The sequence below is a fragment of the Peromyscus californicus genome, unplaced genomic scaffold, assembly GCF_007827085.1.
Source record: "Peromyscus californicus insignis strain IS unplaced genomic scaffold, ASM782708v3 Scaffold_22__1_contigs__length_63687245, whole genome shotgun sequence".
In the NCBI taxonomy this organism is placed as follows: Eukaryota; Metazoa; Chordata; class Mammalia; order Rodentia; family Cricetidae; genus Peromyscus; species Peromyscus californicus.
The window spans coordinates 14,341,142-14,354,349 of NW_026294525.1; the positions used below are offsets into that span (position 1 = coordinate 14,341,142).

Genomic DNA, 13,208 nt, shown 5'->3' on the forward strand with positions numbered 1-13,208 from the left:
TCTAAAAATTATCACATGATACCCTTGACATTTGTTATGTGTGGCCCTCAACTGGAATCCAGTGGCAGCCCCTGGAAATCAAAGGTATTTCTTCTTCACAGAAAAGTATTCACATTAGATCAGATAAAAGTAAGATTATAAATAGCTTCAATTCGGGTTCCAGCCATTGTGCCTCCTCACGAGAGAAGAGATCTCCCACAGGAGCCAAGTGTTTCCCCACAGCTTCATGCCTACAGCTAAGCCAGGGTACATCATCTGATGTGTGTCCTTACTAAATCATCCATGTTTAACTGTTTCCACCCTAACAAATACAACTATTCAACTAATGAAGCATCCTCACACGTAGCTGAGTGACATGCTGTATAATTTTCCTACACTGAGAATGGCAAGTGAAAAATCTTATGATAATTAGTTCACATTGTATTTTTAGCCAACAATAACTACCTCAAGCTTATCAATTATATCTTTATTCATTTGCCCTGTATGTTTTTTGAAAAAAAAGATTTTTAAAAATTATCATAGCAACATAAACCAAACACAATATCAGAATAGACACACCTTCTCCCCACCCATTTCTTTTCTATCACAAAAGATTAGATTTAGCTGGAAGAGTATGTCAGATATCATATAAAATTTCAATTAGATTAGATAAAGTTGTGAAACTTCTATAGAACTTTCACCAAAGTTCCCAGACTCACTGAATTTTGACATTTTATAAGCAACATGTTATAAGAACAAAAATTTCTACCCATATAAGCAGATTTATTGTAGGAATAGCAAAATATGATAAATAGTTTGGGATAAATTAAATTAAATTGAAAATCTACACAGTGAGTCTCTTTCTCAAAAAAGTCTCCTAACAGTAACAGTCAGGATTCATGCTGGTCCATGCCCATGCACACACACAGGGCATGTTTATGTTCATGGCTGTCAACTGGGATGATTCTGACCTCCAGTAGAAATTGTCAATGCTTGTAGATGTCTTTAACTGCCAGACTGGAATTGGGGGGCTGCTCACATCTAAAGGGCAACAAGTAGGGATGCCATCAAACATCTGTAATGGCAAGAACAACCTGACACAATAATTTTATTTTGATCATAATGTCAACAGTGTTGAGGCTAAGAGACCTTGTCTTAGAGACTCAGATAATTATATTCTGATTACCCTTTGAACCTTACATTTAAAGTGAAGGGTACTACTGTATTTTGCAAAATGATTTTAATGGAACTGGGTTCTTTGGATCTAGTCACTGGCTTTACATACCAAAGAAATGCAATTCTAATTCCTAAAGTCTTAGGAAAAGTCTGTGTTTAGTGACATCTACTTGAAAAGGGATGGAAGCATTAATCAGAGCATTCACTGTCCTAAAAGTGTGCTTTGCTCTCCTTTCCCTCATGGGCATCACTCTCTCTCTGGGAGTCTATTGATCCTTGCTCTCTCTCCTCTGTCTGACTTTACCCTCAGTTCATGCTGGGTCTTATGCACAGAAACTTGAATTTCCTGTTTCTTGGCATTTTTTTCTCGTTATTTATTCATCAGAACACCAAAGTGCCAGAGGATAAACCCAAGCAAGTAAACCTGGAATCTTTTCATCACAGAAAGAAAACACACACACACACACACACACACACACACGCTACACATGTGTATTAACGGGTCTGTCACATAGTAAAATATTTTAGTTAGTCTTTTTTTTATAGCAAACTCTTCCACAACTTTGTGGCTTAGAACAGTGATGGGCTGTGTGTGGTGGCACAAGTCTTTAATGCCAGCACTCAGGAGGCAGAAGCAAGTGGATCTCTGAGTTTGAGGCCAGCCTTGTCTACATAGTGAGTTACAAGCCAGTTGGGTAGGGCTATGCAGTGAGTCTCTGTCTCAAAAATAAACAAACAAGCAAATAAAATTTAAAAAAATCCATCACATCTGGATCAAAGTATGCTTGGCTGGTAAATTATAAGCAAATATGAATAGATTTATAAAGGTTGCTTATCTACTACAATGTGACAAGAAGTCGATTAGTTGATTGGGGACAACTCCGGGGAGAAAGCTTTCTTCCCATGAGGACCATACACTTCAGTTTGTTGGGGGATGGGAGGGAGTGAATACCAGATGGCTTGCTGGCTTACCTGGGCTCCCCTGAAGCTGAATTCACCTGTAGCATTTGCAGAACTCTAGCATTCAAGATGACTCATCCGACAGTTGGCAATAACTATAAGATGTGACATTTCAGTCCTTCTCATGCTTTGAAACAGGCTGCTTTTCTTGTACAGTAATTCTCAGGCAGTGATCCTGGACACTAAGATGGATGAGCTGATCTCTTAAAGGCTGGAGTCATTCTTACTGCATTATTAATCCCACCAATACAATATGATATCAACAGAAGGGAAGGAAAAAAATCAATTCTACCCTTTGGTGGGAGGAAGTACAAATTCATAACACAGAGGTGAATGCATACAAGAACCACAAGACTTTGTGATTTAACATTTAAACTCGATTTCCGGTTACCTCTCTTTGTATTTTTCTACATGCAAAATACATGGCTCCTTCAATATGCCAAAAGTCTCATCTATCAGCAATCCCATCATCAAGCTCTAAATCTTAGACTAAGCCATCTGTATCTGGTTCAAGTTCAGATGAAGCTCGATGTTGATTTCTTCCCCTCCATAGACCTGAAATCTAAAAAGAGGTTATTTGTCCCCCACCTGTTTGGTTACAATGATGAGGTGGTCAGAATGTTGCAGTGGATATTTCTGTTCTAGAATGAACAGAAGGGAGAGATGGTAGACGTCAGATTCAAAGTCCTTTTGAACTTCACCAAGATGCATGTGGCCACTGTAACCTACTGGCAAGGACGTTTCTCAATGTTTCTAGTTAGCAGTGGCTATTGGCTGCAGTTCATGTTTTCTTAACCTTTATCCTAGCAATTCAATGCCATGAATCTGATGTCTTCTGTTCATTTGAGCTGTTCTGTCTCTTTGATGTCAGTTGATGTACTGAAAATATATTTGGTCCTCATGATTGTGCATCAAGCGTTAACTGTTGAGCCACCTCTCAAACTCAAACCCACATTATGACTTAAACTATGTTATTTTCTCTAAATTGACATCTCCATTTTCAGATAAGCACAATGTCTAAGAGTGTTGTATAAGTATCTTTGCATTAAAGATACTTTCTGGGCATAGTGACACCCTTCAGATCTAAAAGCTGTGGATCCTAATCTAAGGCAAGCCTCTTCTGAATTTAATATTATTTTTATGAGGCATGACAATTTTCAACCCAAGATATGTCTGTTTGCTTACACAATACTTTCTCTTTTGGGGGCTCTCAATATTAAAGATGACAGTGATTAAAGATGAATCCCCTTAGGAATTCACTATTTGGCTTTTTTATCATTTTTAAAATTCTGGATACAATTTATGATGTCTATTACACTTATGCATATATTAAGTTCCTTATGTCTCAGAAATATGTTCTTAAAGAATTTGTTCAACATGTTGGAGTTATAATAAATATGCAAATGTGTATAAAATATTCACGATTAGAATGTAATGACAGTCTGTACACTCCTTTCTGATCCCGAGAGGCTGCTTGGAGTTCCTGTGCTTGGCATGACCATTCCACTACACCACCATTTTGTCCCGAGTGGAAGCTAAGCCTTTCTTTGCAAGTTTGTCTACTTTTTTCTTCTTTTTGGCACTGGGGGCAGTGTGGTGCTAGAGATGGAAGCCAGGGCATGTTGAGCAAGCAGGAGCTACACCCCCAGCTCATTCATTTATTTAAGCGACTTCTTCGCAGTGGTGGGTTGCACAAGGGTGAATCAGTCCGACTTAACCTAGAGGTGGAAAGGCACTGGTGAGTTTGAGGAGAGTGATATTGGTATAGGAGAGATAGGAAGTTCAAACACAAATTATTTACAGATTTACTGTGGAAGCGTGGAGGGACAAAGACTCCAGGATGGCCTCCAAGCAATGAGCTGAATGACAGGGAGTCTTCTGCTTCCCTGAAAAGAATGAGGGTTCAGGCAGGAGGAAGAACATGCAGTTTTTGTCTTTCTCAGTTTGGGTCACCTTGCTTAACATCAGAGTTTCCAGATCCATTCATCTCACTACAAATTGATTTCATTTTTCTTCATAGATGAGTAGTGTTTCATTATGTATATGTAAATGTGGATCGTAGCCTAGAATGTGCATGTGTGTGTGTAGTGATGTATTATGTCCCCCAATATACTGTGTCCCCCAATAAAATTTATCTGAGGATCAGAGGGAAAAGCCAGCCACTATAGTAAACACAGAAGTCAGGCAATGGTAGCACAGGCCTTTAATCCTATCATTTGGGAGTCAGGGATCTGTCTGGATCTCTGTGAGTTCAAGGCCACACTGGGAACAGAGCCAGGCATGGTGATACACGCCTTTAATCCCAGCACTAACCATAGAGGTCTGGAGGTCTGTACAGACAGACAGGAAGTGACAGAGCTGGGCAGGAAGAGGAAGTGATGTAGCTGGGCTGAGAGAGCAAATGAGAGAACAGAACAGAAAGGCATATAGGCGTGGGTAGACAGGAAGTAGCTCTCTTTGGAGACTGAGGTGAGATTAGCTTGTGGCTTTTGCTATTCCTCTGATCTCTCTCAGGCTTTAATCCCAATTTCTGGCTCCAAGTTTTTTATTTTATAAGACTGTTTAACAATTCGTCTACGTGTGTGTGTGTGTGTGTGTGTGTGTGTGTGTGTGTGTGTGTGTGAAGTCTAAAAGTCTACAAAGAAGATCAAGAGAGGGAAGTATTGGATGAGGGGGAAGACTAGAGAGTAGGCAAAAAAAAAACACATGGGACATGAAAGTGGAAGAGTCTGTGGTGGGGGAGGCTGGGGGTGGCCACGGGCGAGGTAGCAGGGGATAGACAGAGCGGGAAAGGAGAACAACAACAATATTTTGTTCCAAAATGTTCTAATGGTGTCTAGAGCATTAAAAGTTAGTTTAAAAAGTAAAAACAAAACAACAAAAAAAAAACTATGATGAAGAAACAACCAACGATGTTGAAAAATAGGAAATAAAGCAGGCATCAGATGGACAGTTCGCTCCCTGTGATTCTTGGAAGTAGGGTGCTGCATTTAGTTATGAACTACAGATCCAGTTCACTGTGTTCAGAACATGCAGATACGGAGAAGCGTATGAAAAAGACATCTTTGTGAGGTCGCGTGCATGCATAGTAACACCTGAAGCTGCATTATACTGTTCGGAAGTGCAGAAGACAGAAGGGTGTCACTCATATTACTCCTACTCAGTGCATTTAAACAGTGACGTGTGCATAAAGGAACCTTACTGGCTGTCACAGGGTGATTCCTTGTCGATAGCAGTATAGGAACATCTTATACTTAGGCTTTGGATGGGTTTGAGTTTCACTGCAGGACCGTATTTCTTCTGCAACTTAAGCCATTTAGATTGTTACTGTGAGATTCAATTGCCAAGTCTGTAAGTGAATTATTTCACTTTTACATTTAAAAATGAGAATTTGATGAAAGGGGAAGGTTCAAAATATTTTTTTTTCTTTTAGGAAAACAGTAATACAATTAGAAATTATTTACTTAGAACTATGCTGGTGATGTGTGATACATATCAGTATCAGTGGACTTTGTATGACTTTGGGTGGATTTTGGTGTCTCAGTAAAGTCTATCTTTGTATGCATAAGATAAAAGGAAGCTTGCAGATAATTTGGTACTTAGGTGTATACCAGGCTCACAAGAGAATCTGTGCCAAAAGAAAACCTTTTAGGTGAAGTCAAAATGCAGACCCAGTGACTTAGCTTCCAATGAGATTGATGCAACCTAGTACGGCAGCTCCAGTGGGCATCCCTCAATTTATGAGATGCTATGCAAACATTATGCTTACTTCTTTTTGCATTTTAAAGCAATGCCATCATGGTTTATAAAATACTATACAGTCCCAGCTAAATGAAAAATGTCACACATGTTCTCACTGTATCTGTAGTCATAGATTTAGAAATGGAGTTTATAGATTATGAAACTCTGAATTTTATCAAGCTTACACGTTAAGATGACTTTGCTGCAATGTGTATTTATTTATAGAGTCCAAAGGTTGAAGGTCAGACTAAAGCCTACTCAACCATGAGTTTATGTATTTTTCAGGTGTTCACATTGGGTAAGATTAATAGTCTAGTTTCACATTATCCTTGAGTATGGTGTTGCAGGATCTGACCTCTTTTCTGGATTCTAAAACAAGGTTCTGCTGTTGGGTGACTTTGGTCAAAAGATTTCACCTTAGATCATCAGTTCTCTTTTCTTCAAACTGAAAACTATGATTAGTTTTGGTTATGTGTTGGCTGTAAGAACTGAGTGAGTTGGGGGTGGGGAGGTGACTCAGAGCTTTTCCTGTGTAAAAGAGATAAAGTGAGTTCTAATCTCCAGCACCCATATAAAAGCCAGACATGGCCATGGGCCCCTGTAACCCAGTATTGGGACACTGAAAGTGGAATCCCTAGAGTTTGCTACCAGCCAGCCTAGCTGAAATGGTGTCCTTTAGGTTCACTGAGCGATCTTGTCTCAGAAAATTATATGGGGAGTGAAAGGGGAGGCCATGACATCATTCTCTGTTGTTTGAATGCACACGCATGGGTGTAACCCCCCCACACATGCACATATACCACAGAATATACCAAACACACACACGTTTAATGAGTGAATACATTCATTTAGTATATATTAGGTATGACAACTATATAATTAATTAAAATAAATCATTAATTAAAATATATCGATGTCTGATACATAGGAATTTTGCCTACTATAATAATGGTTATATAATGAACTTCAAAGTTAAAACAAAAACCAGTTGGAAAATACATAATGGCATTCTGCAAATGTTGTGGATAAATCCAAACTTTCTCCAAGTTAAAAGGCTTCATTATCTATTTCTGGATTCATTTGCCCATTTCCTCCTGATCATCATGCTTGATGAAGTTTGAGTTCTAGCGCACAGTCCGACCTTCTGAGCCGTTCTAAGGTAATGCCAAGGAAAGTCAGAGGCAGAGTTAGAGCTCTGAGCATCTGCCCTTTCAGCAAAGGTGCTAAGATTGTGTCTGTCCATCTGCACCCTGTGTAGTATTTTACAAAGGTGGTGCTGGTGGGTGGATTGGGCACAATGAGCTGGACCATGCTGTCTAGGGAGCTAAGCTGCTCCCTCTCTGGTCATCATCCCAAACCTCTAATTAGTGCCTTCCCCAACACTGGTCCTTTCCTCCTTTGCTGGTTTTTCATTGCATCACAAGTCACCACACACCTGGCAGTGGAAAACCACACACATTTTTTGTCTCCACAGTTTTGTGGGCCTGGAGTCTGTGAACCCCTCACCAGCATTGGCTCCAGATTGCCCAGGCTACAAGATGTCTGCTGGAGGCATTCTTATTTGGAGGCCCTTCCAGAAGTCCTATTCATTCCCATAGTGTGGAAACCTGGGGGTCCAGATTCTCACTGGTTATTGGTTCCGTTCCTAAAGCAGGTGGCCTGCAGGTTCCTGCCATCACCCTGCTCTACTGAGAGTTCACAGCATGACTGTGTGCTGTGGGATGGTCTGTATGTCAAGTGTGTTGCTGATTGGTCAATAAATAAATCACTGATTGGCCAGTGGCCAGGCAGGAAGTATAGGCGGGACAAGGAGGAGAATAAAGCTGGGAAGTGGAAGGCTGAGTCAGAAACACTGCCAGTCGCCGCGATGACAAACAGCATGTGAAGATGCCGGTAAGCCACGAGCCATGTGGCAAGGTATAGATTAATAGAAATGGATTAATTTAAGCTATAAGAACAGTTAGCAAGAAGCCTGCCATGGCCAAACAGTTTGTAAGCAATATAAGTCTCTTTGTTTACTTGGTTGGGTCTGAGCGGCTGTGGGACTGGCAGGTGAGAGAGATTTGTCCTGACTGTGGGCCAGGCAGGAAAACTCTAGCTACAACTGTGGGTCTCCAAATCTTCAGGAAAATCTCTCACTCCCATCAGCAACTTAAAGTAACATCATGGGGTTGGTATGCCACCACTCTATTATACTTTGTGAGCTAGACACAAGTCACAGGCTCTGCCTACACTGGAGTGTGAGCGGCAGGGAAGAGAGTCACGCATGCCGCTCTATCTGAATGCTTTATTGGGTGACTCCATGCATCTGCCTTCCTTGCCCATCTCCATCTCTGTCTCCTCAAACAGTCTTATTCATATCTATCTGTCCTTTCCCTTCTTACCTAGCATTGACTGTATCCTTTAGTGAAGAAATTAGTACTCAGTTGATCTCAGTGAACTTTTGTTTCTAACAGACTTGTTGAGGGTAATTCATTGGTAAGGTTTTAGTGAATGAAGCTAAACATAGGGCTAGCCTATCACATATCTAAGGTATTTGCTAATAATTTTTAAGATTACAATTTTAGTAATTATTTGAGAATGTCATACAATGTGTTTTTGTTATATTCACCTCTTTTAAGCCTTCCCAGATTCAGCCTCACCTCCCTAAGTCCAGTTGGTATTGCTTAAATCTCTTATGGGAGTGGGCCTGCCCTGGAGCAGAACCAACCTAGCTGGGGATTTTGCCCTTAAAGACAAATGCCAATAGCTCTTCAGCTAGGGCATGGGACTTTGTGGCCACTGCTTCCATGCCAAGCTGGAATTTTGTCTGGCTTGAGCTTTCTAACAACTTTGAAAAGATGGGTCTAGTGATTTATATATGTAGAGTTGTGTTGAACCTTCAAGACAATAATTAGTAAGTTGAGTTAGAAGATAAAATAACTTTATGACCTCTTTTAGAGGTGTGTAACCAAACATCTGGTGAACAACTTTGTAACCTGTCCTACTATCTAACCAAAAATATTCTTTGCCTTCTAGATGAACAAGAGATTGTACAGAAGCGCACCTTCACAAAATGGATCAATTCCCACCTGGCCAAGGTAAAGAAAACCTCCCAGAGGTAGAGGTTCATACTATTGGCACTAACAGTAATATGGAGCCTCACGTTAATGAGCTCACAGAGAGCACATTATAAAGGAGGGCTGCTGTCACCACTACTGATCCCTGATGTTGGTGGTATTATGGGCTGGTTAACTGCTCCCTAAGGGCGGGTTTGGTTAACCACCCCTGGGGGAAATGAGTTGACAGCTGGCCGAGGGATACTATTTTACATAATTTTATGAACCTTGAGAAAATAATCCACTCAGTTACAGCTTCTACGGTTCTGTATGTGCTGTTTCGGAAGGAAGATTCGTGCTGGATTTTTGTTTGGTTGTGTTGATTCCAATTAGTACAGAAAGGAGCAATGAACAGTCTGCCCTGTGCAAGGAGCTTTAAGGTCCTGACTCTGTTTCCTCTGGGGGCTTTGGTGAAACTGTAACCTAGATAGTAGGACACTAGAAACACTGAAATCACCCAAGAGTGTCTACATGAGGTTGTTAGGTGAACATGTGTCCACATGTGGCACTGTCATTGAATATAAATGCTAACAGAAAGTGACTTTTGACCTTAGCAGGTCACTGTAAAATTATTCCCCTATGCTGCTGATTGATATAAAAAGCAAGCAAAATGAGAGACTTCATATTTAAAATAAAATAGCCTCCTTTGACAGGACAGTTGTCTGAATTCTGTGGAGGGTAGTGCTTGGAGTACATAAAGCAACTCCTGGGAGACGTCTCCTGTAGTTTGAATCTTAAATATTCCTCAAAGGTCCAGTGGCTTCTGCAATAAGTATTACTGTCTCACAGTCTCAGGATCAATCTGCCAGAAGATTCAGTTCTTTTCATGAAGGGCTTCCTGACTTGCTGTCTGCTGCCTTCTTCTGGTGTCCTCACATGAATGTAAGAAAGTGAGCTCTGGTCTCTCTTCTTCCTGCAAGGACCTATCAGTCTCACCACGGAGACCCACCTGTGACTCTGCCCAAGCCTCTTTGCTGTGTAGAGGCTTTGCCTCTAAACACCATCACACTTGGGTTGAGGGTTTCAGCATCTGGATTTAGAGGGTATCCAAACATCTAGCCTATGATAGGCCCCAAGTTTAGTGTGACATCTTTAGACTTGAAGCAAGTGAACATTCCTCTCACATTCCTAATATACACTGGGAACTCAGCCCAGGGATAGTCTTCCTGTCATGGCTGACGTTTCCCTATGTAGTAATCCCTAGCATAGATAGCTTTGTGCATTGGGATTGCTAAGGATAATCTGATAAGTAAACAATTTGAAAAAAAAGCTAAAGTGTATTGCATTCCTTCGATACATGCCCCGCCCCCTCCTGCCATTTACACATCCTGTAATTTTCTGTTGGCATCTATCAATGAAAGTAAGAAAAATGACCAATGCCTCAAAATTGTTGAATCTTTTTTCTTTCTGATAATTTAAATATTAGTTTTAATTTTCCATGATAGGTCAGATCATTTCATCTCTGTGAACGTGAAAGGAGAAAAATGTTGTTATCCAAGAAAAAATGAACTTATTTCTGGAACACAGCTTATAAATGTACAGGATTTTGACAGTCTAAAAGCTTAGGTACAACAACCATGGGAAATGTTGTAGATTTAAAGTATAATGGTAAACCCTAATTTCTGTGATAATATCTTGCTATCTTTAGTGTTTTAACAAACTAAAATTATTTCAAAAATACTTTAGAGAATAATTTATGGCCCTTATTATTTTAAGGAATGTATCTATTTTCTCAAAATCACCTTAGGAAATTGACTATATTCAAAATCATCTCTAATAACAGATCCTGGCAGATATACAGAGAGAGATACAGAGTTAAAATTACAAAAACGTTGGTATCTCTGCCCTGTCTGAGGTCATCCAGTTTTGGGTCCATGGGGACATATTCAGAGATACTCATAGAGGTTAATTTGGTGAGGTGTGTGTGTGTGTGTGTGTGTGTGTGTGTGTGTGTGTGTGTGTACACATGAATGCTCAGCTGGAGGTCAGAAGCTGATGTGGGCCTCTTCAATCACTCTTCCTATTATTTTTTGAGACGGGATCTCTCACTGAATCTAGAATTCACTGATTCGGACAATTTGAAAGATCTGTTTTATTTTATTTTTGAATGGCCTTTGAAATCCAGGGCCTCCCCCTCTCCTCCACCCTGTCTCTGTTTAAAGGTGCACTCTACTGTGTCTGGATTTTTCTGTGCCTGCTAGGGACCAAACTCAGGTCCTCATACCCTCGAGGCAAGCACTTTACATGCTGAGTCCCTTTGTCCTAGAGTTTTTAATGGGAATATCTCATTTGTGTTTTTCTGACTGCTCTCCTCAGTTGCAGCTCTATAAATGATGTATAATTAAATAATCAACCCTTTTATTGATGGCAGGCATTCTGCTGTGACAATTTTTTTATAGATATTATGACAGCAGTTATGAAGAGATGGCAAGTGTACAATATGGCTTCTGAAAATACACTTTTATTAACCCATATATCTTAGTGAAGCGGAGGAGAAACCTAAGAATGTTCTGTGTATGATTGCATGCCATTTTAGTACATAGCTATAAAGTTTTTAAATTTGTGTGCACAATCATACATTTCTTGTGTTTGTTTTGGGCTCTCCGTGACTGTAATTTTCTGAATCGCTGAAAATCACAAATGGTCAATATCATGCAATATAGTCCTAGATAAAACAGTGGGTGGTTTTATGAAGCTGATCATTTTTTTTCAACATGAGTCTTCTCTTTTAGGTGAGAAAACTATAATCCTCTTTTTATTGATAAGAAATCTGTAGCATTCTATTCTTTAATTCTGCTAATTAAAGGAAGTGGAAGTTTTTGTCACCATTAACATTGGTAGTCGTTTCCAGGGAGAGTTGTTCAAGGCCAGGTTCTGGATTTGTACTTAGCCTGTTAGCATGAATTACAAAGTCTGATTTTACAGTGTGGTAATGCTGTGTACTGAGCACTCGTGTGCTGACTACGGTACCTCAGCCCGTCTATATTTTATCTCATTTAATTCTCACAGCAACCAAGTGTGTTATTTCCATTCATTTATAGGCCAAGTACTTGGAGCTTAGAGTTAATTAATAAGCCTGGCACTTCAGCACATGACAAGCTGGGGTTTGATCCCATAACTCCTAAAGGTGGGTGTTGGAGGTCAGGTTAGCTGTGGTAATGAATCACGCTAGGCAGTATAGCTTGTGCAGCAGCTACTACCCAGTTCTGAATGCCAAGAAGGCCGAGGTCAAGGTGCTGGGGTATTTAGTCTCCCTGGCTTACGGGTCTGCTGCTCTTTCTGGCTTCATTTGGCAGAGAATGAACCCTGCTCTCTCTCGTTCCTGTTCTAAGGATGCTCATCAGTCTTGTCCAAGGACTCCTACCTTAACAATCTTACCTTAGTTATCTCCCGGAACCCCACCCCTCACTTCCACACTAAAGGGCCAGTCTGTAGCAGGTAAACTGGGGCCAGGTACAGACATTTGGTGTTTAACAAGCAGTGACTGTGCTGTACTTTAATTTTGTACTTTATTTAGTTATTCTCTCATCAGGAATGTATTAGGCATCTATTAAGGCTAAGAACTATGACTGCAGTGATGTAGCCCTGGTAACAGGGTAGACAGATAACTATAGTCAAGCAGACAGGGCCTGGGGTCATGTGAGGGAAGTCAGTGGAGTGCATGCTACCCAATATGAAGACCTGAGTTCAAACACCCACCCAGAGCCCATGTGAAAAGCTGGTCACACTAAATGTCTGTAACTTCAGCACTGTGGGGTCAGAGACAGGTGGATCCCTAGAGCCCACTTACCAGCCAGTCGACCTGAATCACCGAGCTTCAGGTTTACCAAGAGACCTGTCCCTGAAATAAGAAAGCTGGACAGTGAGCAAGAGACTGACATCAACCTCTGACTCCACAGATGCGTACACACACACCTGCATGAACCTGTGCATACATGCAAGCTGAGACCACACACACACACACACACACACACACACACACACACACACACACACACACACACACACACATTGGTTCACAGAGCAAATGGGAAATGTATTATGTTACATTCTGGGAGCCAGAAGGCCAGCATTCCCTTGAGACTCTGGGAAGAATCATCCTCACCTCATGTCTAACTTCTGATGGTGACTTTCTGGGTTTGCAATGCTGTAGCCTCTACCTCTGTGTGGATCATAGTCTATGCCCCCAAGTCCCTCTTCTTATAAAGATATTGGACACACTGGGTTAAGATCCATGCTAATGATTCCATTTTG

General features: G+C 40.7%; 1 protein-coding gene across 18 annotated transcripts in view; it reads left to right on the forward strand.

Annotated features, from left to right (window-relative positions):
• The window catches only part of Syne1 (spectrin repeat containing nuclear envelope protein 1), a 477,641-nt gene that overhangs the window by 73,555 nt on the left and 390,878 nt on the right, over window positions 1-13,208 (forward strand). For all 18 annotated transcript variants that reach the window (XM_052750951.1, XM_052750933.1, XM_052750946.1 and 15 more), the window contains one exon: window positions 8,875-8,936. In XM_052750951.1, coding sequence (XP_052606911.1) covers window positions 8,875-8,936 — 62 coding nt within the window. The remainder of the gene's footprint in view (window positions 1-8,874; window positions 8,937-13,208) is intronic.